Below are 27,238 nucleotides of genomic sequence, written 5' to 3'. Positions count from 1 at the left end.
ATAGTCAGTATTATTATTGGCTTATGTCATTCAGTGGCTTCTTTTCCAGGTAAGCAAATAGCAAGTGTTGTACTTGTTGTTTCTGCATATACTTAGCTCTCCAGATCCATGTAAGTGGTTTTCTCTGCAACCTCAGTTCTCTGATGGGTCCAAGAAAAGTCACTGATTTCAGTTTACTCAGCATTTTCTTGTAATGACAGGAAAAATGACTTCTAAACTTTATGTAGGAGCTCATAAATAATTTTTAATGGCTTTAGTAATATTTAAAACAATTAAAAAGTAATCAATCTATTTTAATGGGATAATTTATTTACTTTGTGATAAATTTATAGAAATGCCAAAATCACTAGAATCCAGAATCACTTTAAATTTTCCTTTGTGCCCATTTGGAATCGATCCTTACTCCTGATCCCGGTCCCAAGCAACCAGTGACCTACTTTCTGTTTCCATAGATTTGCCTTTTCTGGAATTTTTATATAAGAGAAATCACACTATATGTAATTTTTGTCTGGTTTCTTTTACTTCTTTTTTGAGATTCAACCATTTTGTAGCCTATATCAGTAGTTTGTAGCTTCTTATTACTGGGTAATATTATATGGTGTGGATATAAACATTTTTAAATTATGTACCAGTTAATGGGCATTTAGAATGTTTCTAGTTTAAGGCCATTAAGAACAATGCTGCTGTGGACGTAAGCTATTATATAGAGAATGGATAAACAACAAGGTCTTACTGTAGAGCACAGAGAACTATATTCAATATCCTATGATAAAGCATAATAGAAAAGAATATTGAATATATGTATGTATAACTGAACCACTTTGCTGTACAGCAGTAATTAACACAACATTGTAAATCAACTATACTTCAATTAAAAAAATCAAGAACAATGCTGCTGTGAACATTCTTGTGCAGTATTTTGTTTGTTTGCTTTGTAAAGCCATGTATTTGTTTCTCTTGGGATATAACAAGTGTGAAGGTGCAAGTCTTTATGTAGACACATATTTTAAAATTTCACTTGGATGCACACTTAGAAGTAGAATTGCTCGGTCACATGGCAAGTATATGATGTTCAACATTTTAAGAAGCTTCCCAAATATTTTCCAGAGTTACTGTACCATTTTACATTTCCAGCAAATATGTATCAGAGTTCTAGCTTCTCTACATCCTTCTCTACATCACCAACATTTGATATTGTCACGACTTTTTGTTTCCTTGTTTATTTGTGTGTCATTCTAAAAAGGTATCTTACTCTGGCTCTAATTTGCATTTACCTACTGATCTATGAAATTACCACCCTTTCATGTGATTATAAGGCATTTGTATATCTTCTTTGGTAAAATGTCTTGGTAGATCTGTAGCCCATGTTTAAATTGGGTTTTGTTGTCATTATTGAATTGTGAAAATTCTTTACATATCAGAATAGAATCTTTATCAGATATATGAATTATAAATATTTTATCTAGGTCTATCTTTTCTTAATGACAACTTTTTGAAGATCAAAAGATTTTAATTTTGATGCCCAACTTATCCCTTCATTTTTTTAACAGATCTTGCTTTTGGTACAATACCTAAGAAATCTTTGCCTCATTGCATAAAAGTGATAAAAGCAGAAATGTTTGTTTAGTTCCTGATTGTAGGGTGATAGCATTCAATCTTTCTACTTTATCCATGATACTATACTAGTAGGTTACACATACAGTTTTATCAGTTTGAGGAAGTTTCTGTCTGTTCCTAGCTGGATGTGACAGTTCATCATGGTTCAGTGCTGGATTTTATGAAATGTTTTCTCTGTGTCCTTTGAGAAGCTTCTGTGTTTTCCCCCTTTATTTTATTTTATTTTATTATTATTATTTTTTAACACCTTTATTGGAGTATAATTGCTTTACCATGGTGTGTTAGTTTCCCGCTTTATAACAAATAGAGACTTGTCAAGTCTCCCTGCACATACATGGAGTCTCGCAGCCAGCTAGGGATGTGATGTAAGGAGAGCTGACAGCCAGCCTTTATGGAATCACCCTCTCCAGGATCATGGCTCCAATTTCTAGCTACTCCGTCCCTAACCTCAACTGTGACCTCAGTCTTGGGCTAACAGTGCTGCTGGTTTTACATTCGTTCCCTACTACATTTGCTTTTACTCAAAATGCTGCTGGGTGAGACTATTTTGCTCTCTGCACCAAATCAAGGATGATCCCTCTGGCACTGAATTTATTGGTTTTAATGGCCAGCCTTGCCCTGGTAAAACGAAAGCTGAGAGAGTGTATGGAAACAGACCCAGGCAAGAAGACCACAGCCTTTCACTATTATTACTGATTTTATGGCAACTTTACATAAATGCTTCTCGATTTGTTGTTTGCTTTTGATCAGTTTTCATAGCCCTGAAATGTTTGTTGTGACAAATTTGCACAGTTTTATACTTATTTGGGGGGAGATAATTTACCTATACCTTCTCTCTCTCCTAGCCCCCTTGTTAAGATTTAACTACACAATTTATTTTGTGCCTGATTTATCACAAATCCTAGAACTGACCCATGATAAACACTCTCATCTAACTAGGAGTAGAAAGAAACTTCCTCAATCTGATAAAGCTATATGTGTTTTGTACTTCTACAAGTTACATCTAAGATAAATTTCCTTCAATGGGAAGAACTCAGTTTACATTTTCTTTAGTCTGGGATGTCTGTTGATAAATTTTATTAATTATTGTCTGAAAATGCCATATTTCCTTTTGAAAGATATTTTCTCTACGTACAAAATGGAAAGACACTAGATATTTTGTCTCACCTTTGAGTCTGTCATTCAATAATCTGATCTCCATTATTTCTCTTGGAAAGTCAGTCTTAAGTTGTATTATTGTTCTTTTGTTGTTAATGCTTTTTTATTTTCTGGTTACTTTCATGATTTTGTCTGTGGTTTAGGCACTATCATTGTGATGCATCTTAGTGGTTCAGCGTTAATATTTATTGCATGTACTGCTTCTTGAGTGTATGCCTCAGTGTCTTGTCAGTTTGGGACCCATGATGTGGAGAGTACGTATTATGTTTGAAAAACAGAAAAGGAAATCCAATCATACCAGTAATTTTTTAAATTTTACTAATTTTTTAGAATAGAATAAGCTTGGAATCATGTTTAAGAATCAAAAAAGGAATAAAGAATTGTTACCAAAAAAGTGATAAGTCTAAATAGAAAGTAGTTCATAATTACTAAGACGTTGTTACTATTAACAATGCAGGAAAGGCCCTCATATTTTTTGGTGTTGCACAATTAATTGCATGCATCTTTTAGCAGCCCTTAATGCTTTATTTAAATCTGTTTGCTTTAGAAATGATATTCTAATATTTCTCTGTATTGAAAACTAATGATTTTTATTTGTTGGTAAATTATAGGGACGTGCGATGTGGAAAATTACTGTGTACATATGATAAAGGAATTATAATTAATATTCCAAATGCCACTGTTTTGTATAGCAACATAGATGGACACATCTGCGTTGGACTGGAATATGCATATGATGATAAAGACAGCGGAAACATGTGGGTAAAAGATGGAACTGTTTGTGGTCTAAATAAGGTATGTAGTCTTTTATGACCAACTAATTTCCTAATTTCAAATTTTAAATGCATATTTGGTATTTTTCTCATAATTTAAGTGCACATTTAATTTCAAAAAATAAGAAAGTAGAAAGTTTTGAAAATGAGAAAATTTTTAAAAGAAAAAATATAACCTGCATTCATGCATAGATATTATCACTATGAATATTTCATTGGCTATTTAGTACTTTTTTCATGGAAGTCATATATATTAACTGAACTGAGAATCATACAGTTCATTAACTGTTTTATTAATTATCTCATGTTACACAGGGAGTATTTTTAATGTCATGAATTATATTTTGATATAATTACTTAAAATAGCAGTTAAAGTAACATATGCCCATTTTAGTGATGAAAATAATAAAGGATTCAGAGAGTAAAGGAAAAATCAATCAAAGGCACATAAATCTGAGATATAACTACTCTCCATTTTCATGAACCTTCCATCAACTCTTTTTATTAATTGAAGTATAATTGATTTTCAATATTGTGTTAGTTTCAGGTGTACAGCACAGTGATTCAGTATTTTTGCAGATTATATTCCATTATAGGTTATTACAAGATAATGGGTATAATTCCCTGTGCGATACAGTATATCTTTGTTGCCTATCTATTTTATATATACTACTTTGCATCTGTTAATCCTATAACCCTAATTTGTCCCTCCCCACTTTGATCTCCTCTTTGGCAACCATAGGTTTGTTTTCTATATCTGTTTCAGTTTTGCATATATATTCCTTTGCATTCTTTTTAAGTTTCCACATATAAGTGATATCATATAGTATTTGACTTTCTCTTTGACTTGTTTCACTAAGCATAATTTTCTTTAAGCACACGCACATTACTGCAAATGACAGTATTTCATTCTTTTTTATGGCTGAGTAATATTCCATTATATAAATAAATTTATACATATATATATACATATATATATATTTAAAAATCACATTTTTAAATTCAGTAGTCTGTTGATAGGCACTTGAGTTGCTTCTGAGTCTTGGCTATTGTAAACAGTGCTGCTGTGAACATTGGGGAACATGTATCTTTTTGAATCAGTGTCTTTCTTTTTTCCAGATGTATACCCAGGAGTGGGATTGCTGGGTTGTATGGTAATTCTATTTTTACTTTTTTAAGGAACGTCCATAGTGTTTTCCATAGTGGCTGTACCAATTTGCATCGCTAGCAAAAGTGTACAAGGGCTCCCTTTTCTCCACATTCTCCCCAATATTTGTTATTTGTAGACTTTTTGATGAGAGCCATTCAAACAGGTGTGAGGTGATACCTCATTGTGTTTTTGATTTGCATCTCTCTAATAATTAGTGATGTTGAACATCTTTTCATGAGCCCGTGGGCCATCTTTTTATCTTCTATGGAAATATGTCTATTCAGTCTTCTGCCCGTTGTTTAACTGTTTTTTTGTTTTGATATTGTGTTGAATGAGCTGTCTATATATTTTGGATATTAACATCTTGTTAGTTGCATAATTAGCAAGTATTTTCTCCGATTCCATAGGTTTCTTTTTGTTTTGTTGATAGTTTCCTTTGCTGTGCAAAAGCTTTTAAGTTTAATTAGCTCCCTTTTGTTTAGTTTTGATTTTACTTCTTTTGTCTTAGGAGACTGATCCACGAAAATACTGCTACAATTTATGTCAAAATGTATCCCACCTATGTTCTCTTCTAAGAGTCTTATGGTTACAGGCCTTACATTTAGGTCTTTAAACCATTTTGAATTTATTTTTGTAAATGCTGTGAGGGATTGTTCTAATCTTATTGTTTTACATGTGGCTGTCCAGTTTTCCCAGCACCACTTGTTGGTGATACTGTCTTATCTCCATTGCATATTCTTTCCTCCTTTTTCTCCTGTTTCTTTTTATAGCATGTGATTTTTTTGTTAAAAATTGGACTTTTGAAAAACAGCCGTTTCTCCCAGTGTTTGCAGTCTGGCTCTCTGCTAGCGTAGTCCTTTTCTAATTTCTTGGGTGTGCTCTGAGCCTTGGGAGTAGCCTGAGGAGAAAGCTTGTGGTCTCTGAGGTCTTTGTGAATATGCATCTTTCCTGGGTCTTTTTGTGGCTTTTCTTATTCCCCACTTACATGTATGTTTTTTAATGTCTTATTTTTCCAAATAGTCTCATGCCAGGGTTGCCTTGGAGCCTTAGATGGTCTATTGTATGTTTCCACCCATTCTCTCTGCTCCAAATGTCTACAAGTCTTAGTTTCCCTGCAGTTTTCCTGAGCAGTGTGCATCTGAGATCTGAATTATGTGGAACAGAGACCAGTCTTCAGGCACTTCCCAGACAGGTTAGAATATTGAAAATAAGGTGTCCTCTACTCCGTTCAGTTCAAGGGAGGGAATTGGAAACTCAGCTGCTGTCTCCTCCAGACCAAGACTATGGCATGCCCAAAAAGTAGTGGGACAAGGTTTGAGCAAAATACTACAAAACTTTCTAACATTTTGATTGTGGCTTTTTGTTTGTTTGTTTGGGCATTTGCAGTAGACCTTTGACTGCTTCCAGAGCTCCTATGGGTTGCTTTAGCCAGTTCTTCTCCCCCTCCACCCCCACCTCCTCCTCCCCCATTCCTCCCCCTCCTCCTCCTTCTTCATCTTCTTCTTCTAGGATCTCTTAAGGAGAACAAGACTTGGGGCTTCCTAGTGCACCATTTTGCTGATGTCACCCTCCAGATTATTTTTTCAGGATTTGGTAAAACCTGCTTTTAATTCTGTCACTGGTGTACGGTGCATATAATCACTTAAATACTACATCCTTAGCCATTGATGACCACGGGAGGAATGCTGGCTTCAGGTTTTGGTTACTTTTGTGGAATCACATTGTCTCACATTTTCTGTGCCTAAAAATAATTTTTATTTTATCTCAAGTGCGTAGTATTATTTGATATTACAAGTAAAAAGAAGTCTCAAAAAATAATATTTCTAAACTTTTGAGCTTTATGCTTAGCTTTCTTATTCCATTACTTGTACCACAACCAAGAAAGTTAAGACATACCAGAGACCTTGGTGTCATTGCCCCATCTCTCTTTTCATCCTTTATATACAATCTATCACTGAACTTAGGTGGATCAAACTATTTAACTCTGTCTCAAACACAACCACTGTTTTTCATCGACACCACTACCACTCAATTTCACTCTATGGTTGTCATTTTTCTGGACTACTGTAATGTTATTCTAGTTTGTCTTTCTATATTTTCTCTTGCCTTTTACATTCTCTTTTTCAAAACCTCCTTTTATCAGCTTTCCATCTTCCAATTAAATCTCTAAACACCACCAATTGCTTATAGGTTATAGACCAATTTTCTGATTAAGACTATAAGACACAGACAAACCCTCCATAATAACCTCTGTCACATCACGTATAGATTTTTTGTTGTGTGTGTGTTTCTATATCTTTTACTGCAATATGAGCAACATGAGTTTTGTTGTTGTTGTTGTTCACTGCTGTGTTCTCAGAGCCAGGTGCATCGTAAGACTCAAATATTTAGTTAATTAATGTTTGAATGGCTGTTCTTTGTGTAAGAACTGCACTGCCCTTAATATTTCTTAAAAGTTTCATAATAGATATGATGTAGGGTCATTTTCAATATTTATTCTTTTTCTACATGTACTTTGTCTTTCATTTCTATGCTTAAGTCATGTTCAACATCAGAGCTCAATAAAAAAGTTTCACTGGGGCTTCCCTGGTGGCGCAGTGGTTGAGAGTCCGCCTGCTAATGCAGGGGACACGGGTTCGAGCCCTGGTCTGGGAGGATCCCACATGCCGCAGAGCGACTGGGCCCGTGAGCCACAACTACTGAGCCTGCGCGTCTGGAGCCTGTGCTCCACAACAAGAGAGGCCGCGATAGTGAGAGGCCCGCGCATCACGATGAAGAGTGGCCCCCACTTGCCACAACTAGAGAAAGCCCTCGCACAGAAGCGAAGACCCAACACAGCCAAAAATAAATAAATTAATTAATTAATTTTAAAAAAAATGTACTTAAAAAAAAATTAAAAAAAAAAAGTTTCACTGTCCTCATATATTAAATTCTGTGTTTTTATTATTTCATAAAACTATTTTATTATAGTATTTATTACACATTTACCTTTCCTGTTATTTATTTCATGTCTGTACTTCCTATCCCAGTATAAGCAGGGAAGATGCTTTTATTGTTTTATTTACTTTCAGATAATCAGTCTCATCTAGTGCTGAAAACACAGTAGCACTATGAATTAATCACTTATTGTTAGTATATTAATATTTATTATTAAATGAATACCTCTTATGTCAGTATAATAAGGAATCCTTTTAATTAGATGCCAAATACAGATGGTGGTACAGTTAACTTATTTTGGGATATCTCCTTTTTAGGTTTGCAAGAATAAGAAATGTGTAGATTCTTCAGTCTTGAATTATGACTGTACTCCAGAAAAATGCCACAATCAAGGTGTAAGTATCAGCACTATGAGACTAGAATAGAAATGACTGAGATTGATAGTTGGAAAGCAAACGCACAGCTAAACACACACACACACAGTCATATTCATAAACCACATAAGAAAATCAGTCTCATCTGACCTAGGTATTATTTCAAAATTTTAAGTGAACACAAATAATTTTAGCTACTTATTTTATAAGATGATATTTCTCCTGTTTCAGCTATGTAATAATAAAAGGCACTGTCACTGTAACCCTACATATTTACCTCCAAATTGCCAAGTTTCACTAGAGTCATGGGAAGGTGGAAGTATTGACAGTGGCAACTTTCCACCCTCAGTACCAGGCCTACCAGACCGTGTACCTGGTAAGTATTGATTGATACTTGACTGATATTGATTTCAATTGAAATTATAATTAAAATAACATTTTCATGTATTAAATTTAATAAAATAAGTATTTTGTCTACCAATTTATATTTAGATTATGTTTGGACATAAAACAATACACCATATATGGCTATTTAATTTACGTTTTCCTTCCAGAGACTAATGTGTTATAACATGTTAAATATATGTTATAAATAAGGTATGTCAGTAAAGGCCCAGGCATGAAAATAGAAATCACTTTAGCCTTTCATACAGAAGGAATTCAATACAAGGCATGGGGTAACACATAACGGCAGAGATAAAAGCCAATCAGAGAACAGTGAGGCAACCAGAGATTAGCAACACAGGAATCCAGTACCACTTCTTAGGGCTAAAGGCACAATAAATGGAGATGTTATTACTAGAACCAGAATCTAAGCCATCTCGCATGACATGTAACTGTGGTCAGGGCTATATACCAGGGTCTAGAACACAGGTAGAGGTACTCTCCAGCATGAGGTGAAGGTGTAGAGGATACAGGGACACAATTGCAGATGCTAGAGACGGAGAGGGTTAAATACCATGGCAATTTCTGTCTTCTTACCCTCCAAATTTTATCCAGTGAATCCCATTAGCCAAATCTAACTAGAAGACCAAAGGTTAAGGAGCTTAGGAGATATAATTTTCTACATTTTTTGGTTCAAAGTAGAGATGGATTTTAGAGCAAGCTGGCAGATCCAGTGTTGCTTAGGACCAGATTTCTTTCATATAAAAACCTATATTTACAGAAAATCAAAGCAAGCAGATTTTGAGCCAGACTTAGTTCTTAACATTTCCACATTCATTCCAGCATTTGAAATATAGTATTTAAGACCATACAGTAATAGATTAAGTAAAAAACATTATAACATACTTACATATCACCAAGCTATTTCTATGTTAGTGGGAACGGTCAGCTTATCTTCAAATTAACAGCAATTAACTGCTTCTATCCATGCACATGTATGCTGCTTCCCCAGTGAGAAGAGGACTGTTTCCTAGAATCCAGGTTGGTTTTAGTGATGTGATTGAGCAATAAAATATGCAGAAGTGAGATTCGGAGACTTCCATGGTCTTCCTGCAGATTCTGATTGGGTTTTTTAGAATACTAATGCTTGGAACTCTCATTATTGGAACACTCATTCTGTTGAAAATTATCTGCTGTATATGAAATTTGACTACATTGAGACATAAAAATAAAAATACAACCATGCAACTAAGCCCTCCCCAAATTCATGACACACAAAATTAAAATTAAATGATTAAGTTACTAAATTTAGGGATACTTTCTTGCACAACCTCTCTCTCTCTCTCTCTCTCCACACACACACAGACACACACACACATACAGTTTGGTACCAGATGGTGTATTTATATTTATATAACAAGAATCTAAAACATGTGCCATTAGTTTTGGAATTGGATGGTGCATGGAAGGTAGAACAGGAAACTGTTGAAGACTACTGATGTATGTTGACATTGTCTTGAGAAGACTGTTGGCGAGCAATTCAAAGACAGCTTTAAAACATGTTATTAGAAGTTGGAGAAATTGAGGACATTTATTATGAAGCAGTGAATTGTGTGGCATCCTTGCTGCCTGTGGTAATGTGGAAAGTAGAATTCATGGTTCTGGTCAGCAAGATTTCCAGGTTGGGTGACTTAAGTTACCTATGATAAAATACAAGACGATAGTAATTATTAATGAAGGAACAGCTCAGTTTTCAAGTAAAATGTCTATTTTACTTGAAAAGAGCTAGAATTTATTTGGTTTGAAAATAAAATTAATTTTTATTCCTGAATTCTTCCAGCAAAACATTCTTAAAGTAAGAAATGGCTAACAGCTAAATTTGAGATACTGAGCAATAAAATTTGATCTCAGATAAAAATTGTCAAGCATATGTAAACCCCTCTGTTAAGACCTCAGAAAAACTTAAAGTGATGCCTCTTAGACACCTTCATCTCTCAATATACAAAAAGCCTTCTAAGTATTGTACTGGACTGCCTCTTAAAAACTCTCAAACAATAAGGTTACTATGAATCTTAAATAGGTTATTTTATAGCAGCCTCACCAGAGTCCAATATAGACAGATTTATGTCAAAAAGATTTGTGGGTGGGGTTTCATTTAATGGGGTGTATTTTTTATTTAATACACAAGAAATCCATACATTTTTAAAGAATTACATCAGTCAGACTGAAAATGGTCAAGATAATACATATGTTCTTCAAGTACTAATCAATTATGGGTAAAAGTAGACTGAAGCTACTCTAATGTAAAAAGGTTATAAGGGCTACTCCTTATGGAAAAGGAATTATAAATCATAGGGTATAACCAAGAAATCAGAAGCCCAAACTTCATGATTTGTGCATTTGTGATTTTTGAAAATCACCACCAACAAAAATAACAGCAACAAGAAGTACAGATGTATATGGTTTCACAGGTTAATTCTGGCAAGTTTTTGCAAGGAAGAAACACCATTTTAAAAAGTAGTGGTGGAAGTGACTCCTGTCACCTCGCTGTATGAGGAAAACATATCCCTGATTCCAAATCCAGAAAGAAAGTTAACAAAGAAAAAATTACAGAACAATATACTTCATAAGCACAAATATAAGCATTCATTTGAAAGTCAATCAGTGCAATTCACCAAATTAAGAATTTTTTAAATGTATATCATTTTCTCTTTTGATGCATAAAAGTCATTTGACAAAATTCAACACCTATTTATGAATTTTTTAAAGGCAACAAACTACCAACAGAAGCAAACTTCATCAATATGATAAAAAGCATCAACAAAAAATATCTTAGCCAATATATCTTATGATAAAATACATTGTTTTTTCCAAAATTTGAGAGCAAGGCAATGAAGTCTGCTCTCACCATGTCAATATTTTACCCTAAGTCCTAGTCAGTGCAATAAGTAAAGAACAAAAAATCAGGAGCATGAAGATTAGAAAGGATGAAATTAGACTGCAGACGATATGATTAATTACATCAAAAATCCTAAGGACTCTACAAAAATACTTCTAGAAGTAATAAAAACCTTTCGAAAGGTCAAAGAAAATGTTTAAAAGTGGATAGTATTGCTATATACTAGCAGCAGTAAATGAAAATCAACTTAAAATCAGTACCATCTACAATACTATCAAAATATAAAATATTAGGAATAAGTTTAACAAAAGATGTGCAAGACTGAAACTAAAACAAAAATGCAGATAGACGCTAAACATACAAGTAAATGGAGAAATATGCCATGCTCACCTATTGGAAAGTTTATTATTGCCAAGAGGTCAATTCTCACCAAATTAAATCTATAGATAAAAATAACCAATCATAAAAGCATGCAACATTTTAGATATCAACAATTTGATTCTAAAATATACACAAAAGTGCTTAGAATAGCGAAAGAGCTCTGAAAAAGTACAACAAAGAAGGACAACTTAGTCTATTTGCCTTATATTAAATTTAGAATAATATAGATTTAGTATATAGTTACAGTAATCAAGAAAAGTACAAAGATAGTTCAAAGGGAAAGGAAAGTCAGTTCAAAACATTGTATTCTAACAACTGGCTATCCACATAAGGTCAAATGAATCTCAAAATTACAACTTACTTCACAATTCATATGGGATAGACGACAAATCTAAATGTAGAAGCTAAAACTTCTTGAAAGAAACACGGGAAATGTCTACATGACCTTGAGATAAGCAATTAATTTCTTAGATGAAACATGAAAATAAATACCAGTGCAATAAAAGAAAAGAATTTGGACTTCATTGAAATGCTCTTACATATGCAATATTTCTTACACACAAAAAAAATTGAGCATTGAGGGAAAATTCAGTTCTTCCTGGGATCACACTATAATCCTTTTCGTATTATGAGACAGATCTGAGAAGAGACTACATGGAATAGAAGGTTCTTAATAAACAAGCAAGGAATATAGGACTATTATGTAAAGTCTAACTTTGAGCACTTATGATGTCAACTTAACCACTTCATATTAAATATGTTAATTATAAAATTGTTAAATGTTTAAACATTTTATTCTAATAGTCATATTAAAATGCAGAAATGGTTTTGCTATATTCCTGATAGTTGCTTTCAAATCACTGGTGTTTTCTCTCCTAGACAGGCGCTATATTGAGAATGTTTACTATTCCAAACCTATGAGATGGCCATTTTTCTTACTCATTCCTTTTTTCATTATTCTCTGTGTACTGATTGCTACACTGGTAAAAGTTTATTTCCAAAGAAAAAAATGGAGAACTGAGGACTATACAAGCGATGAGTATATTAATTTCATATTTAAGATTCATTACTTTTGTAATTAGTTGGCCTACATAGTAACTTATCAATAAATAACATTATGGTGATATAACTAGTAATAATTCCGATTATATATTTATCTTTATATGGAAATTTAATATGTAATATATTAATGATCAATATAATGAATAATAAATTTCTTTAATCTTAAAATAACTTGGACTGTGTTAAGGGTAAATTTAAGTAGAAATGATTTCTAGTGTTTATCTACCTCCTTTTACTATTTGATCTTAATTATTAAATATGTATTAAATATTATTACTTTACTTTTTAATATTTATATATTTCAAAGAATTTTGCATACACTATTTTATTAAAACATAGCATGGAAATTTAGGAGAGTAGTTAAGCTTTAAGGCACTTAAATAAATTGAGAGGCAGCCAGAGTTGGAAAAGATTAGAAATTAATATATAATAGTAAAACTGAAAAATCTAGATATAGCCATGGCTAATCTACAGACAAAAAATTTTTTTAATTAAATAACCTTATAAATATCTGAAAATATGCTTCAAGAATAAAATAAATATTAAAATTGGTTTATTTCCTTTCATGGAAATTGCTATAAAATAATTTCTGCCTTTGAGTTTTACATCTATGCCCTCCATCTTAATTAAAATGAAATGAATTTTATTCAAATATTTAAAGAATTTTATTGAAGTATTTAAAGTTGATAAGATAATACTAATTAAAAGAGAATACATTTCATAGAAATATTTTGAGAAGTTTATGTAAAATTGCTGAAGTAATATGTAACACATAAAATAGTCACATAATTCAGATAATATTTAAACATATTAAAGGAATTTTCTTGTATTAGATGACTTTATTGTGGAAAAACTGGGCAGAATATGAATGGTAAAAAAAAGTGTAAACCTAGCTAATAATGTTATGAATATAAATATGATCTGAGTTCATTTCCAGGTAAACTTATATTACTTTGCTTTTTCTCATATTAGTCTTTCTTACCAGTTAAGAGGTGCTCTCAGTGGTAAGATATTCTTAAGTAGTGACTACTCCCAGATCTCAGATAGGGATTCAAAACTATTTCAATACTGATAAATTGTACAGAGTTTTGTAGAACCATCTTTGAGGAAAATACAATTTTAAATGATTATTTTTATTTTTAAATATATAGGCAACTGGAAAGTGAGAGTGGGACCAAAGACTAGCCTGGAAAACAAAGAATCCATGGTATCACAGTAAGTATCAACTATTTTAGGATGAGAGGAAGAAACAGACAAACAGAAAATTCAACATATTAGATAGATAAACATAAATGTATATTAAATGAAGATAGTAATATGGCTGCATATAATAAAAATCAAATTGAGGCATATTTTTCAATATTGTAAGCTATATCATAGACATGGTAAATCTGTCACCTAAAATATGTCTTGGAGTGCTATCTTTTCTCTTTTTTTCTAATAATGCTTAATTCTTTAGCATTTGTATGTTCAAAATGTTGGTTACAAATAAATTATTGATACATGATAGAACTCTACTTCAAAATAAGTGTACCCTCATGCCATTTGTTGAATTAATCATCATTTTTAACTTGATTGATCATACAGGTGACTTTTCCCCCTTTATTTATTCTACCAGAGTAATTATCTTTGATGGACAGGAAAAATGGAAAAGAAAACGTACATGCCTTGCCTGATTACCTGGGATTCAAAACCTGTGCATTATGTCTTTCATCTGTCAAGAAAAGATAGAAGTTTTCATATATAACATAATACCACAAATAACTTATTTGCAAGGAATGCATGTTTATGAGTTTTTATATTACATATTTCTTATTTTTAAAGTTACCTCATATTAATTCTGTTAGTCAGTAGGCATTAACTCTGTTAATGAGTAGGCATGAGGTAAGGAAAGTTTATAATATAATACATGCAATACCATGATTAAAGGCCACTGTTATATTTTAAGTTGCAATGGTATGTGGTTGTGTTATAGTCTCATGGTCCATAACCAATCAAAAGACAACAATAAAAATTAAAAAAAAAAGATTTGGAAAAAAATTTCAACTATATGCTGCTTATAAAAGACAATTTCAGTTATATAAAGGTTCAAAGTAAAAGACAGATATATATACCATGGAACTTTAAACAAAAGAAAGTTTGGTAGACTTTAACACAAAAAACATTAGTAGATATAAAGAACATATCATAGTGCAAAAGGTAAATCTAAGAAGAAGCTACAATAATATAATTGTGTGAGTTAGGGTTCTCCAGAGAAACAGAAGCAATAGGAGTTATATAGATAGATGGGGGGTGGGAGGGATGAGGAAATTTATTAAAGGAATTGGCTCACATGGTTCTGGAGGCAAAGAAGTCCCAAGATCTGCCATCTGCAAGCTGGAGAGCCAGGAAAGGACTGGTAGTGTAATTCAGTGTGAGTCTGAAGGCCTGAGAAATGGGGGGCCAATGATGTAAGTCCCAATCTGAGTCCAAAAACCTGAGGACCAGGAGTGCCAGTGGGTGTCTCAGGTTAGGAGAAGGTGGATGTCTCAGCTCAAGCAGAAAGCATATTGACCTTCCTCTACATTTTTGTTCTGCTCAAGTCCTCAAAAGATTGAATGATGCCCACTCGAATTGGTAAGGGTAGTCTCCTTCACTCAGTCTAATGATTCAAATACTAATATCTTCCCAAGACACACAGACACACCCAGAAATACTGTTTTATCAGACATTTGGACATCCCTAAGTTGACACATGAAATTAACCATGACAAGTCTCCCCCTTGTCAACTTGGCACCCATATGCATCTCCTTAAGCCATACTTAATCTCCAAATAAAGGTCATACCTCTGCCTAAAGTGATATAACTATCCTGCATACAACCAAAAATGCCCTAATTCCTTTCCAGAAGAGGAGATAAAACCCTTGAGTGATGTTTACTCTTCTCCTGATATTTTATAACTTAAATACCATGATGTAAAATTTAAAATATTTAAATACTTATATAAAGTCGATACATGATAAAGGAATAAGAGAGGAAAGAAAGCAAAGATATTTTCTTAATATATGTTTATATACAGACAAATGTATTCATAACAAAATAAGGAGAATATACTTGTGAAATTACAGTCTGCATTTCTGTAACTAGTCACATGGTTGTAGCTGGTATTTATAACTACCTTCTTCTACTCTCCGCTCTGCATTCCCTTTGACTTCATCAAGCACCTGAGCTGCTTTGCTGACCCAAACCTTCATTTCTGAAAGGTCTGCACCATTAGTAATCCTTCCTGGATGGAGTTGTAGTTCTTCACTGACCTTAATTACAGAGCACGGTAATACTAGGAGACATTCCACAGGATTTCCTGTATTTCATACATACTCTTCCTTACTACCATTGTTGAGTAGTAGTACAGTTCCCTTTGGTAGTCAAGATCATTAACCACAGCCAATACCTTACCTCCCTTGTTTTCCTATTGATTCAGAGGTATGAGGAACCGAAGTAGCCATGTAGCAGTCTTAATTCCAATTAAAGATATCACTGTTGTGTTTCCTGGCAACAGCATTCTTCCCTCTGGGACTAAGACCTCTAGGCCAACAGAACTTAAAGTCAGGAAACAGGAAGCAAAAATTTTGCTAGTGGATCACTTGGGGTAATAGTGAGCGGTGCCACTCCTCTTTCCACCCTTCAATTCCTGGACCCATGAATCTTGGTTATTGGAGAAACAGCATCATATATTGGACGGTCTTCTGGAGAACCTTGCCCCAGCCCTGAGAAACACTGCCACTTAGCCAGCACTGTAGTAGAGTGTTCAAAAGGCCATTCCACCATTCTATCAAGCCAGCAGCTTCAGGATGGTGGGGAACGAGTGAATTCCATGAGCCCAGGGCCACTGCTGCAGTTCTTTTGCTGTGAAGTTAGTTCCTTGATCAGAAGCAATGCTGCGTAGAATACTGTGACGGTGGGTAAGTCATCCTGTCAATCAATGGATGGCAGTTTTGGCAGAAGCATTACATATAGGGAAGGTAAATCTGAACCCAGAGTGTCTATTCCAATAAGGAAAAAACACTGCCCCTTCCTTGACGGAAGTGGTCCAATGTAATCAACCCGCCAGCAGGTAGGTGGCTGATCATCCTGAGAATGGTGCCGTATCCTGGGCTCGGTGTTGGCCTCTGCTGCTGGAAGATTAGGCACTCAGCAGTGGTGCTGCCAGGTTGCTAAGCCCATTCTGCCACCATGATCACTTTATTCATTAGCCCATTTGGTGATAACAGGCATGGCTAGGAAATAGGCTGACTAGTATCCACAAAATGGGTCATCATTTCCACCTGATTATTAAAATTGTCCTCTGTTGAGGTCACCCTTAGTGAACATTCACATGGGACACAAACATCTTCATGTTTCTTGCCCATTCAGAGAGGTCTAGCCACATACTTCTTCCCCAAATAATTTTGTCATCAGTTTTCCATTTACATTCCTTCCAAGTCCCTGATCATCCAGCCAAACCATTGGCTACAGCCCAGAACTGGTATATAATCGTATGTCTGGCTATTTCTCCTTCCAAGCAAATTGCACAGCCAGGTACACTGCCTGAAGTTCTGCCCTTTTAATAGGATTTCCTTTCACCACTATCCTTCAAGGATGTCCAAGAGAGGGGCTGTAGTGCTACTGTGGTACCTGCATACCAGGCAGAATCATCTGTAAACTAGGCCCAAGTCTTCTCTTCCTCTGTCAACTGATTATAGGGAACTCCTTGTGAGTCCATAAATGCAAGCTGAGAGAAGGCACTGTAGTGGTAGTTGGGACTATAGGCATCTATTCCACTTCTTCTTGTAACTTACCTGTGCCTTCAGGGCCTGCTCGGGCCTGATCACAGTTTCCATTTCCATGTGATGATGGAATGTTTCTGTGCAGCCCAATTTTATGACTTGGTGGTCAGAAAACAGTTTATGATCAACAGCTGAGGTTGCAGTATAATTTGGTGGCCTATGGTCAAGTGTTCAGTCTCTACTAAGGCTCTACCAGTAGCTGACCAAAAGTTGTTTTTGAAAAGGAAAATAGTTCTCTTTAGATTACGTCAGGGCCTTTCTCTATAATCCTAATGGCCTGCACCGTGATACACATATGGGGCCTGCCAAAGGCTCCAAACAGCACCCCTATCTGCCACTTCCCACTTCAAGTACCACTGGATCTGCTGGCTTATGTGGCCCAAGTGGAAGAGCAGCTTGCATTGTAGCCTGGACCTGTTGCAGAGCCTTCTCCTGCTCTGGGCCCCATACAAAACTAGCAGCTTTATGGGTCACTTGGCAAATGGGTTGGAGTAACACACTCAAATGCGGAATATGCTGTCTCCAAAATTCAAAGAAGCCCAATAGGCATTGTACCTCTTTCTTGGCTATAGGACTGTCCAGAATCAAAAATTTATCTTTCACCTTAGAAAAGAGTATCTCAACAAGCCCCACACCACTGATCTCCTAGAAATTTCACTGGAAATCGAGATAGATGGCCCCAAAATTTTAGTCGGATTTATTTCCCACCTTCTGACAGCAAATGTCTTACCGATAAGTCTAGAATAGCTACTACTTCTCACTCACTAGGTCCAATCAGCATCATGTTATCAATGTAATGGACCAGTATGATATCTTGTGAAAGAGAAAGGTGATCAAGATCTATATTATGACATAGGGCTAGAGAGTTGATAGACCCCGGGTAGGTAGGACAGTGAAGGTGTATTGCTGACTTTGCCTGCTGAAACAAACTGCTGCATACCAGGGACCAGAGGATGTGTTAATTTGCTCAAGCAATGAAACCACAACGGGTATGGCAGATGCAATTGGAGTCAGCACCTGGTTAAGCTTAATGTAATCTATGGTTATTCTCCAAAATCCATCTGTCTTCTTTGCAGGCTAAATAGGAGAGTTGAATGAGTATGTGGTGGGAACCACCACCTGTACATCTTTCAAGTCCTTGATGGTGACACTAACCTCTGAATCTCTTTCTCTAAATTAAATCAGAGGAGGTTGGACATTTACAATTTGCTCATCATGGCTATTTTTGGTCTATGTTTTGGCCAACCAACCGAACTGTTAGAGCACTTTTAACTCCTAAGCTGCAGCATCAAATGCAGAATCTCTTCTTAGTGAGCCCATGTCAATACATTTGGCTTGATGCAAGTTTATGTTCCTTCCACTGTTATCCCACACCCTTAATATCCCTTCCCACAGAGCTTCTCTCGATGTCTGCTTATATAAATCAGAGAACCCAGTTAGTTCTTTTGGAGTGTAGTTCACCTCACCTTCAGAAATCTGCTTAGACTGAGTCTAGTTATAGGTCTAGAAGCAAAGAAGGATGGTGGGGGTCAGTCCTGAGGAGAATCAGCAGTGTCTTGAGTCCAAGACCATTTCCTCAGGGTTAATTCCCTCAAGCTGAGGTGGAAAGGCTGAAACCACCGTGGGTGGAGACAGCACTGTGGGTGAGAAGGTCAATTCCACTGGGGTTGGGGAGAAGACTTCTGCTGAGGATGGGGAGGCCAATATCAATGAGGCTGGGAGGCCTCTTGCACGATGAGGACTCATCAGGATTTAGGGGGTCAACGTCCCTAGCTTCAACAGCATATTCCAACACATCCCCATCCCACCTTATAGGGTCTCATTCTTTCCCGATGAATGCCCTCATTTTGACAACAGACACCCTGTGAGGCTAGGAGGTCAACTTGCATTATAAATCAGCCAGGATGATGTTCTCCATTTAATTTTCAGCAATTTCAGCCCTGGGGCTATAGGAGATAAGTCCTTTCTTCAGGGCACACCTGGAAGCTTTTAGGTCATTTACGCAACACCTGACCTGGGAATTCAGATCTCTGAGCTTATCTTTTTCTTTCCCTATGTTGTCCAGCAACATCAGGAGAAATCAACCAATGTTATTATATTCCTTAGTTTTCCAAAAATGTTCAAAAATATCATATAGAGTCACGTGGCTCCTTTCTTCCTATAAGTGGTTGATGAGAAGTATCCAAAGCAGATATTTTGCATATCTCTGTAAACAGTTCATTCCATGGACTATCAGTGCTCTTTTTACTACTGGAAATAGACACAACAGCATCTTTTTTTTTTTTTTTTGATATGGACCTTTTTTTTTTTTAAAGTCTTTATTGAATTTCTTACAATATTGCTTCTGTTTTATGTTTTGGTTTTTTGGCCACAAGGCATGTGGGATCTTAGCTCCCTGACCAGGGATCGAATAAATGCACATCCCTGCATTGGAAGGCAAAGTCTTAACCACTGGACCACCAGGGAAGTCCCCGAGTCAACAGCATCTTTAAACTTAATCAGATTACAAAGCCAGTTCCAGGAATCCCAAAACCAATTCAGAAAATTCATCCTTTAAGTCCCCAAAACTGTATTAGTCAGTTAGTCAGGGTTCTCCAGAGAAACAGAATAGGAGATTTTATATATACATATATATATATAGAGAGAGAGAGAGAGAGACATGAGATTTATTATAGGAATTGGCTCATGTGGTTATGGAGGCCAAGAAATCCCATGATCTGCCATCTACAAACTGGAGAACCAGGAAAGCTGATGATGAATTCCGCCCAAGTCTGAAAGTCTAGAATGGGAATGGGGGTGGTGACAGTATAAGTCCCAGTCTGAAAAGCAGGAGTGCCAATGTCTGAAAGCAGGAGAAAATAGAAGTCTCAAATCAAGCACAGAGCAAATTCCCTCTTCCTCTGTCCTTTTATTCTATTCGGGAGCTCAGTGGATTAGATGCTGCCCACCAGCATCCTTGAGAGTGGTCTTTACTCAGTCTTCTGACTCAGATGCTAATCTCTTCCAGAGACTCCCTCACAGAAACGGTCAGAAATAATGTTTTAATCAGCTCTCTGGGCATCCCTTAGCCCAGTTAAGGTGACACATAAAATTAAAAGTCACAAAAATTATAACATTTTATAAATCTTAATATAACTTCAATACACATAAAGCAAATATTGTCAGAAAAAAATTAGAAAAATCAACAAATATAGTGAGGGATTTGAAAAATATGATGAAAACACATGACCTACCTCATATAGAGAACAGTATACCCAACCTCTGCAAAATACACATTTTAAATATGTATAAAAGATTTAGGGCTTCCCTGGTGGCGCAGTGGTTGAGAATCTGCCTGCCAATGCAGGGGACACGGGTTCGAGCCCTGGTCTGGGAAGATCCCACATGCCGCGGAGCAACTAGGCCCGTGATCCCCAATTGCTGAGCCTGCGCGTCTGGAGCCTGTGCTCCGCAACAAGAGAGTCTGCGATAGTGAGAGGCCCGCGCACCGCAATGAAGAGTGGCCCCCACTTGCCGCAACTAGAGAAAGCCCTCGCACAGAAACGAAGACCCAACACAGCCATAAATAAATAAATTAAATTAAATTTTAAAAGTCTTTAAAAAAAAAAGATTTAATGATATATACCACATGCTTAGGTATAACTCTTAACCAATTTCTCATGACTGAAATATTTCAGATTATGTTCTCTAACGAAAGTTAATTTAAGACAAATATATTATAAAAATATAAAAATCCCCAAATATTTGATATAATACTTTTCTAATTAATCCATGGATCAAAGAGGAAAATTCAATGAAAATTAAAATATTCTTTCATACATACTATAAAAATACTAAAGAAAAATGCATGACATAGGTAGGTCTTGCTTAGCGGGAATCTAAGCCATCTGAAAACTGTTGACACAAATAATCAATAATGACTCTATAATAAGGAATAGAGGGGGAAAGGGGTGGGGTGGGAGGAATTTGGAGACTGGGACTGACACACATACATTGATACTATGTATAAAATAGACAACTGATGGGAACATACTGTATAGCACAAGGAATTCCACCTTATGCACTGTGGTAATCTAAATGAGAGGGAAGTCCAAAAGGAAGGGGATATCTGTATGTGTATGGCTGATTCATTTTGTTGTGCAATGGAGGTTAACACAACATTGTAAAGCAACCATACTCCACTAAAAATAAATTAAAAAAAAGGAATCTGAATACACTAAAGCGGGTATACAGCTTTCAAAGAGAAGCAGTAACAAGAGCAACACTGGATTCAACTCCTATCTGAGTAAATGCCACTGGGACAAGTCACAGGCTAGCTGAAGTTTAGGAGCTCTGCAAGGAAGGAGGAAGGTAAGACTGCTGGGGATGGGGAGGAGATTCAGGTCAACCTGAAGAGCAGAAAGGAAAAGCGATGCTCTCTATCCTGCGGTCATGAGGCACACCTGGCAGGCCTTCAGGGCTTTATGGGGTGAGGGTCTTTGGCTGCTTTTACCTGATTCAGAGCCTTTTCTGGATTCAAGTTAGAGTAGATAGGTTGGAAGTTGGAACTGAAAATACAGAGAAAACACCAGATATAATTCAGGTGATTCAGGTGCAGATGATTTATTATTTCATAACTTAAACCCTCAGCAGTGACAACAGAGGCGAGGGAGAAATATGTTTCTTTCCTTCTTGGTTTAGGCCAGTTTCTGGCGATTTATTTGGTACCATCCTCTCTTCAGGCCAAGATTGTTAGAGACTGTTACTGTGAGGGAAAACAAGACAAAGCACAACACAAAATACCAGTGTTATTTTATTTTATTTTTTTGAGCCCACATATTTCTTTTTTTTTTTTTTCTTAGTCTTCTACTAGAGTGGCTTCCTAAAATATCCTAAGTGTTTATCTATTTTTGGTAACTATTTAGGTCAATAAAGCAAAGTGCCTTTAAATTTCCATTCTAAGTATATAAACTGATTTTAGCTTAGAATAAAAAAGAAAAATTGTGATATTTCTAAGTACAATCACATTTTATAAAAGATAAAAACACCAACATATAGGCACACACACGTCTGTACATCTATATATATTGAAATATTTTAAAATGATCATCCTAGGTGCTAAGATTAATGATGATTATTTTTTTATTCTTTTGAATATTTTTAAATGAATGTTTATTACTTGTACTACTATAATAAGAAGCAGAATGATTCACACACTCACAAACACGTGCAATTTATTGAATAAATCAAGAGAGGAGAGTCAAGGCAAGATTTGGGAATCCCAAGCTCTCTGGACCAAAAATAATCTTACTGTCATTAAAATCTAAAATAATCCTTCAGAATTATGAATAATGAAAACAGTTAAGCATAAAATAAAGTCAAAACGTTTGTTGTAAACCTCAGCACAAAACTGAAAACGATAAAATGTTTTTGGAACCAAGAAAATAATGTTTAAAAAACAGGAATTTATTAACATTAGGCTAGGTCTAAACTCCCAACTTACATAACAGAAAAATCAGTGGAGAGAGAGATGGGAGAAGGTAAACGTACTCTAAGCATCCCTCATACTAAAGGAAGTCTCAAAAATGCCTCTAATCCCTTACTTTTATATTACATATATTTCTTTCTATGCCATACTCATTTAAGAAACAGCTCATTACTAAGTGACACAGTGGAAAATAAAGAAAATTCAATGCGATAGTGAACGAAAGTAAAATTTAAGATATGACTCAGAAAGCACATCACTCAAATGTACAAATGACTAAAAATAACTAACTTATGAAGGTTACAACTTGATACAAATGGATTGGTGGTGATCATTACAACCAGGTAATTTGGCAGTAGATATCAAAAAGCAAGAATGTAAATATTATATTTATGCTTTGATCAATCTCTCTTCTAGGGATTTATCCTGAGGCTATAATTTATATAGCCTTTATAATTTATTAATTATTTAGCCTATTATAATTTATATAATATAAGGATGTTTATTACAGGGTGTTCATAATACAGAAAAACTGGAAGTAGTTTACATATTCATAATAATGGATTTTTTAAATGTTATTTTTCATTTTTAGGTTGAATACTATTTGTCACAAAATGATGATATAGGCCTAGATTTTAGGATATAAAAGTTTCCCATAACAGTCTCTAAGTTAAAAAAAAAAGTATAAGTAAGTAATTTTATGTTTATTCTTTAGAAAAAATTTTAAGAATATATACATCTATATTGTTAATGGAACTTTTCTTTGGGTATTGTGATTATGAGAAATTTATCTTTAATTCATATACATACCTAGGTATTTTAGATATTTTAATAAATACTTGATAATCATTAAAAATCAGAAAGATGCTTTTTGAAAATAAAAAGATCTATATTTTAATTAATTGTTAGTTCTAAAGTTTACCTGGTTATCCCTACTTTCCTTTCATACGAATTTCAGAATCTTTTTCTCAATTTTTCCTACCCTTTTATATAAAAAATATTTAGTGAGTTTATGTTAAATATACAGAAGCTTACCTATATACAGATTATTGATATTTGAAAAGAAAAGAATAAGATTTAAAGTTAAAAGTATAAAAAAAGAAGTAAAGACAAGCAGATTCAAATTAAATGGAAAAGGAAAAAAAATATTTTAGGTAATTAGACTCAAAATTTATGGAAAATCTCCTTTGCAAAATTCTAGGAAATAAAAGTTTAGTTATAATATAAAGTAAATGTAAGTATGATAGTTTTAAAAATGAAAATTAAAGTTATAAACTTAATTGAAACCTGATAGCTTTAGAAGATGCTGAACTGCTGAACTGTTATAAAAGTATTAAAGTAATAAAATATATGCTCCTGCCTGCAGTGTGTGAGAGTCCTTGTTGCTTGATATTCTAACCAACACTTGAGGTTGCCTGTTCTTTTAATTTTAGCCACTCTTATAGGTGTGTAGGGGACACTCGTTTTTATTTTAATTTGTCTATTTCTGATGATTAATGATGTTGAGCAATTTTTCATGTTTTGAGCTCCTTTGATATCATCTTTTGTGAAGCGTCTTTTCAAATATTTTGCCTATTAGGCTTTCCCGTGTTTTGTTACTGGTTTGCAGGGATTCTGTATATATTCTGAGTAGGAGTCCTTTATTGGAAATATGTATTACAGACATCTTCTCCCACATTGTGGCTTCCCTTTTCCCTTTCATAAGGGTGTCTTTTGTGAAGCAAAACATCCTCAAGGTTTAAAAATTTTTTCTACTGTGCTTAAGAACACTTAACTGAGATCTACTCTCTTAACAAAAATTTAAGCATACAACATTTTTAACAATAGGGACAACGTTGTACAGCAGATCTCTCGATTTTGCACAATTGAGACTTCATTCTCATTGATTAGCAACATCCCACTTTCCTGTCATCCCAGCCTGAGGCAACAACCATTCTACTCTCAGTTCTATGAGCTTCACTATTTGAGGTATCTTAAGTGGAATCATGCAGTTATTTGTCCTTCTGTGACTGGCCTGTTTCACTCAGCATAATGTCCTCAAGGTTCATCTATGTTGTCACAGATGCAGGATTTCCTTCTTTTTTATGGCTGAACAACATTCCATTATATGTATATACCACATTTTCTTTATCCATTCATCCAATGATGGACATTTAGCTTGTATCCACATCTTGGTTATTGTAAGTAGTGCTACAATGAACACGAAAATGCTAATACTGATTTGAGATCCTGAGTTCAATTCTTCTGGAAAAATATCCAAAAGTAGGATTGCTGGGTCATACAGTAGTTCTATTTTTAATTTTTTGAGGAATCTCCAACAGTTTTGCACAGTGGCCACAATATCTTGCATTCCCACCAACACTGTACAACGATTCCAATTTCTCCACATCCTTGCCAACACTTGTTGACTTTTGTGGGTTTTTTTTAATAATAGCCATTCTAACAGGTAATACCTCATGTGGTTTTGATTTGAATTTCCCTGATGATTAGTGATCTGAGCTACCTCTTCCTATATCTGTTGGCTCTAAGTATGGTATTTTGGGAGAAGCATCTATTCAAGTCTTTAGCCCATTTTAAAATCAGGTTTTATTTTCTTTTTTGTTTCGATGGTAGGAGTACCTTATGTGTTTTGGTTATTAACCCTTTTTCTGATACATGGTTTACAAATATTTTCTCCCATTCCATAGGTTGCTCTTTCACTCTATTAAATGTTTCCCTTGCTGTGCAGAAGCTTTTTAGTTTGATGGAGCCCCACTTGTCTATTTTTTGCTTTTGTTGCTTGTACTTTTGGTATCAACCCAAAAATTCATTGCGAAGAACAATGATATGAAGTTTCCCCCCTATGTTTTCTTCTAGGAGTTTTACACTTTGGGGTCACTTTTAATCCACTTTGAGTTGATTTTTGTGTATGATGTAAGGGTTCAATTTCATTCTTTTGCATGCGGCTATCCAGTTTTCCCACCACCATGTCCCACTGCATATTCTTGGTACCCTTTCAAAGATAATTTGACCATCTATGTGGGGATTGAATCCTGGGCTCTCTATTCTGTTCCACTGGTCTTTATCTGTCTTTATAACAGTACCATACTGTTTTAATTACAGTAGATTTGCAATATATTTTAAAATCAGGACGTATGATGCATCCAGCTTTGTTCTTTCTCAAAATGTTTTGGCTATTGAGGGTCCTCTGCGGTTCCACATAAATTTTAGAATTTTTTTTAATATTTCTGTGAATAATGCCATTGGAATTTTGACAAGGGTTTCATTGAATTTGTAGATAACTTTGAGTAGTATGGATATTTTAACAATATTAATTGTTTCAGTCCATGAACACAGGATGTCTTTCCATTTCTTTCACTGCTTTCTTGTAGTTATCAGTACATGAGTCTTTCACATTCTTAGTTAAGTTTATTCCTAAGTATTTTATTTTTTGATCCAATTATCTATGGGATTGTTTTCTGAACTTCATTTTAAGATAGCTTATTTTTAGTATATAGAAATGTAACTGATTATTGTACATTGATTTTGTAGCCGGCAGTTTTACTAATCTTGTTTATTAGTTCTAATACTTTTTTGTGGAATCTTTAGGGTTTTTTTATGTGTAAGAATGTGACATCTGAAAACAAAAACAACTTCACTTCTTCCTTTCTGATGTAGATGTCTTTTGTCGCCTAATTGCTCTGGCTAATACTTCCAGTACTAGGTTGAATACATATGGTGCCAGTGGGCATTCTTACCTTGTCCCTGATGTTAGAGAAAATGCTTCAACGTTCTCACTTTGACTATGATGTTAGCGGTGAGCTTCTCATATATGGCCTTTATCATGTTGTAAATTCCTTCTATTCTTAATTTGTGGAAAGAATATATCATAAAAACATTTTTAATTTTGCCAAACGTTTTTTCTATATCTATTGAGACGATCTTGTCATTTTCATTCTTCATTCTGTTAATGTGGTGGGTGTATCATATTGATTAATTTTCATATGTTGAACCGTCCTTGCACTCCCATGATATCACTTTCTCATGGTGTGTGATCCTTTTCATGTGCTGTTGAACTTGGTTTGCTAGTATTTTGTTGAGAATTTTTGCATCTATACTCGTCACAGATATTAGCTTGTAGTTTCCTTTTTCTGTAGTGTCCTTCTCAGTTTTGGTATCAGAGTAATGCTGGCCTCATAAAATGAGTTTGTAAGTGTTACCTCCTTTTCTACTTTTTGGAAGAATTTTAGAAATA

The 27,238-nt window shown here is 34.8% G+C and overlaps 2 protein-coding genes across 4 annotated transcripts in view; one reads left to right on the top strand and one right to left on the bottom strand.

The window, feature by feature from the left end:
- ADAM2 (ADAM metallopeptidase domain 2) overlaps positions 1-16,169 on the top strand; it is a 101,495-nt gene extending 85,326 nt beyond the window's left edge. The window contains exons 14-17 of the mRNA XM_082374770.1: positions 3,387-3,570; positions 7,953-8,030; positions 8,241-8,376; positions 12,553-16,169. Of these exons, the coding sequence (XP_082230896.1) occupies positions 3,387-3,570; positions 7,953-8,030; positions 8,241-8,376; positions 12,553-12,755 (601 nt within the window). The 3' untranslated portion in view covers positions 12,756-16,169. The remainder of the gene's footprint in view (positions 1-3,386; positions 3,571-7,952; positions 8,031-8,240; positions 8,377-12,552) is intronic.
- Positions 16,170-22,126: 5,957 nt separating this feature from the next.
- LOC309619527 (disintegrin and metalloproteinase domain-containing protein 5-like) overlaps positions 22,127-27,238 on the bottom strand; it is a 147,105-nt gene continuing 141,993 nt past the window's right edge. For all 3 annotated transcript variants that reach the window (XM_082374758.1, XM_082374760.1, XM_082374759.1), the window contains one exon: positions 22,127-22,284. In XM_082374758.1, coding sequence (XP_082230884.1) covers positions 22,217-22,284 — 68 coding nt within the window. In that variant the 3' untranslated portion in view covers positions 22,127-22,216. The remainder of the gene's footprint in view (positions 22,285-27,238) is intronic.

The sequence above is a fragment of the Balaenoptera borealis genome, assembly GCF_965194805.1.
Source record: "Balaenoptera borealis genome assembly, chromosome: 21".
Taxonomy (NCBI): Eukaryota; Metazoa; Chordata; class Mammalia; order Artiodactyla; family Balaenopteridae; genus Balaenoptera; species Balaenoptera borealis.
This window is presented reverse-complemented; position numbering and strand designations above follow the sequence as displayed.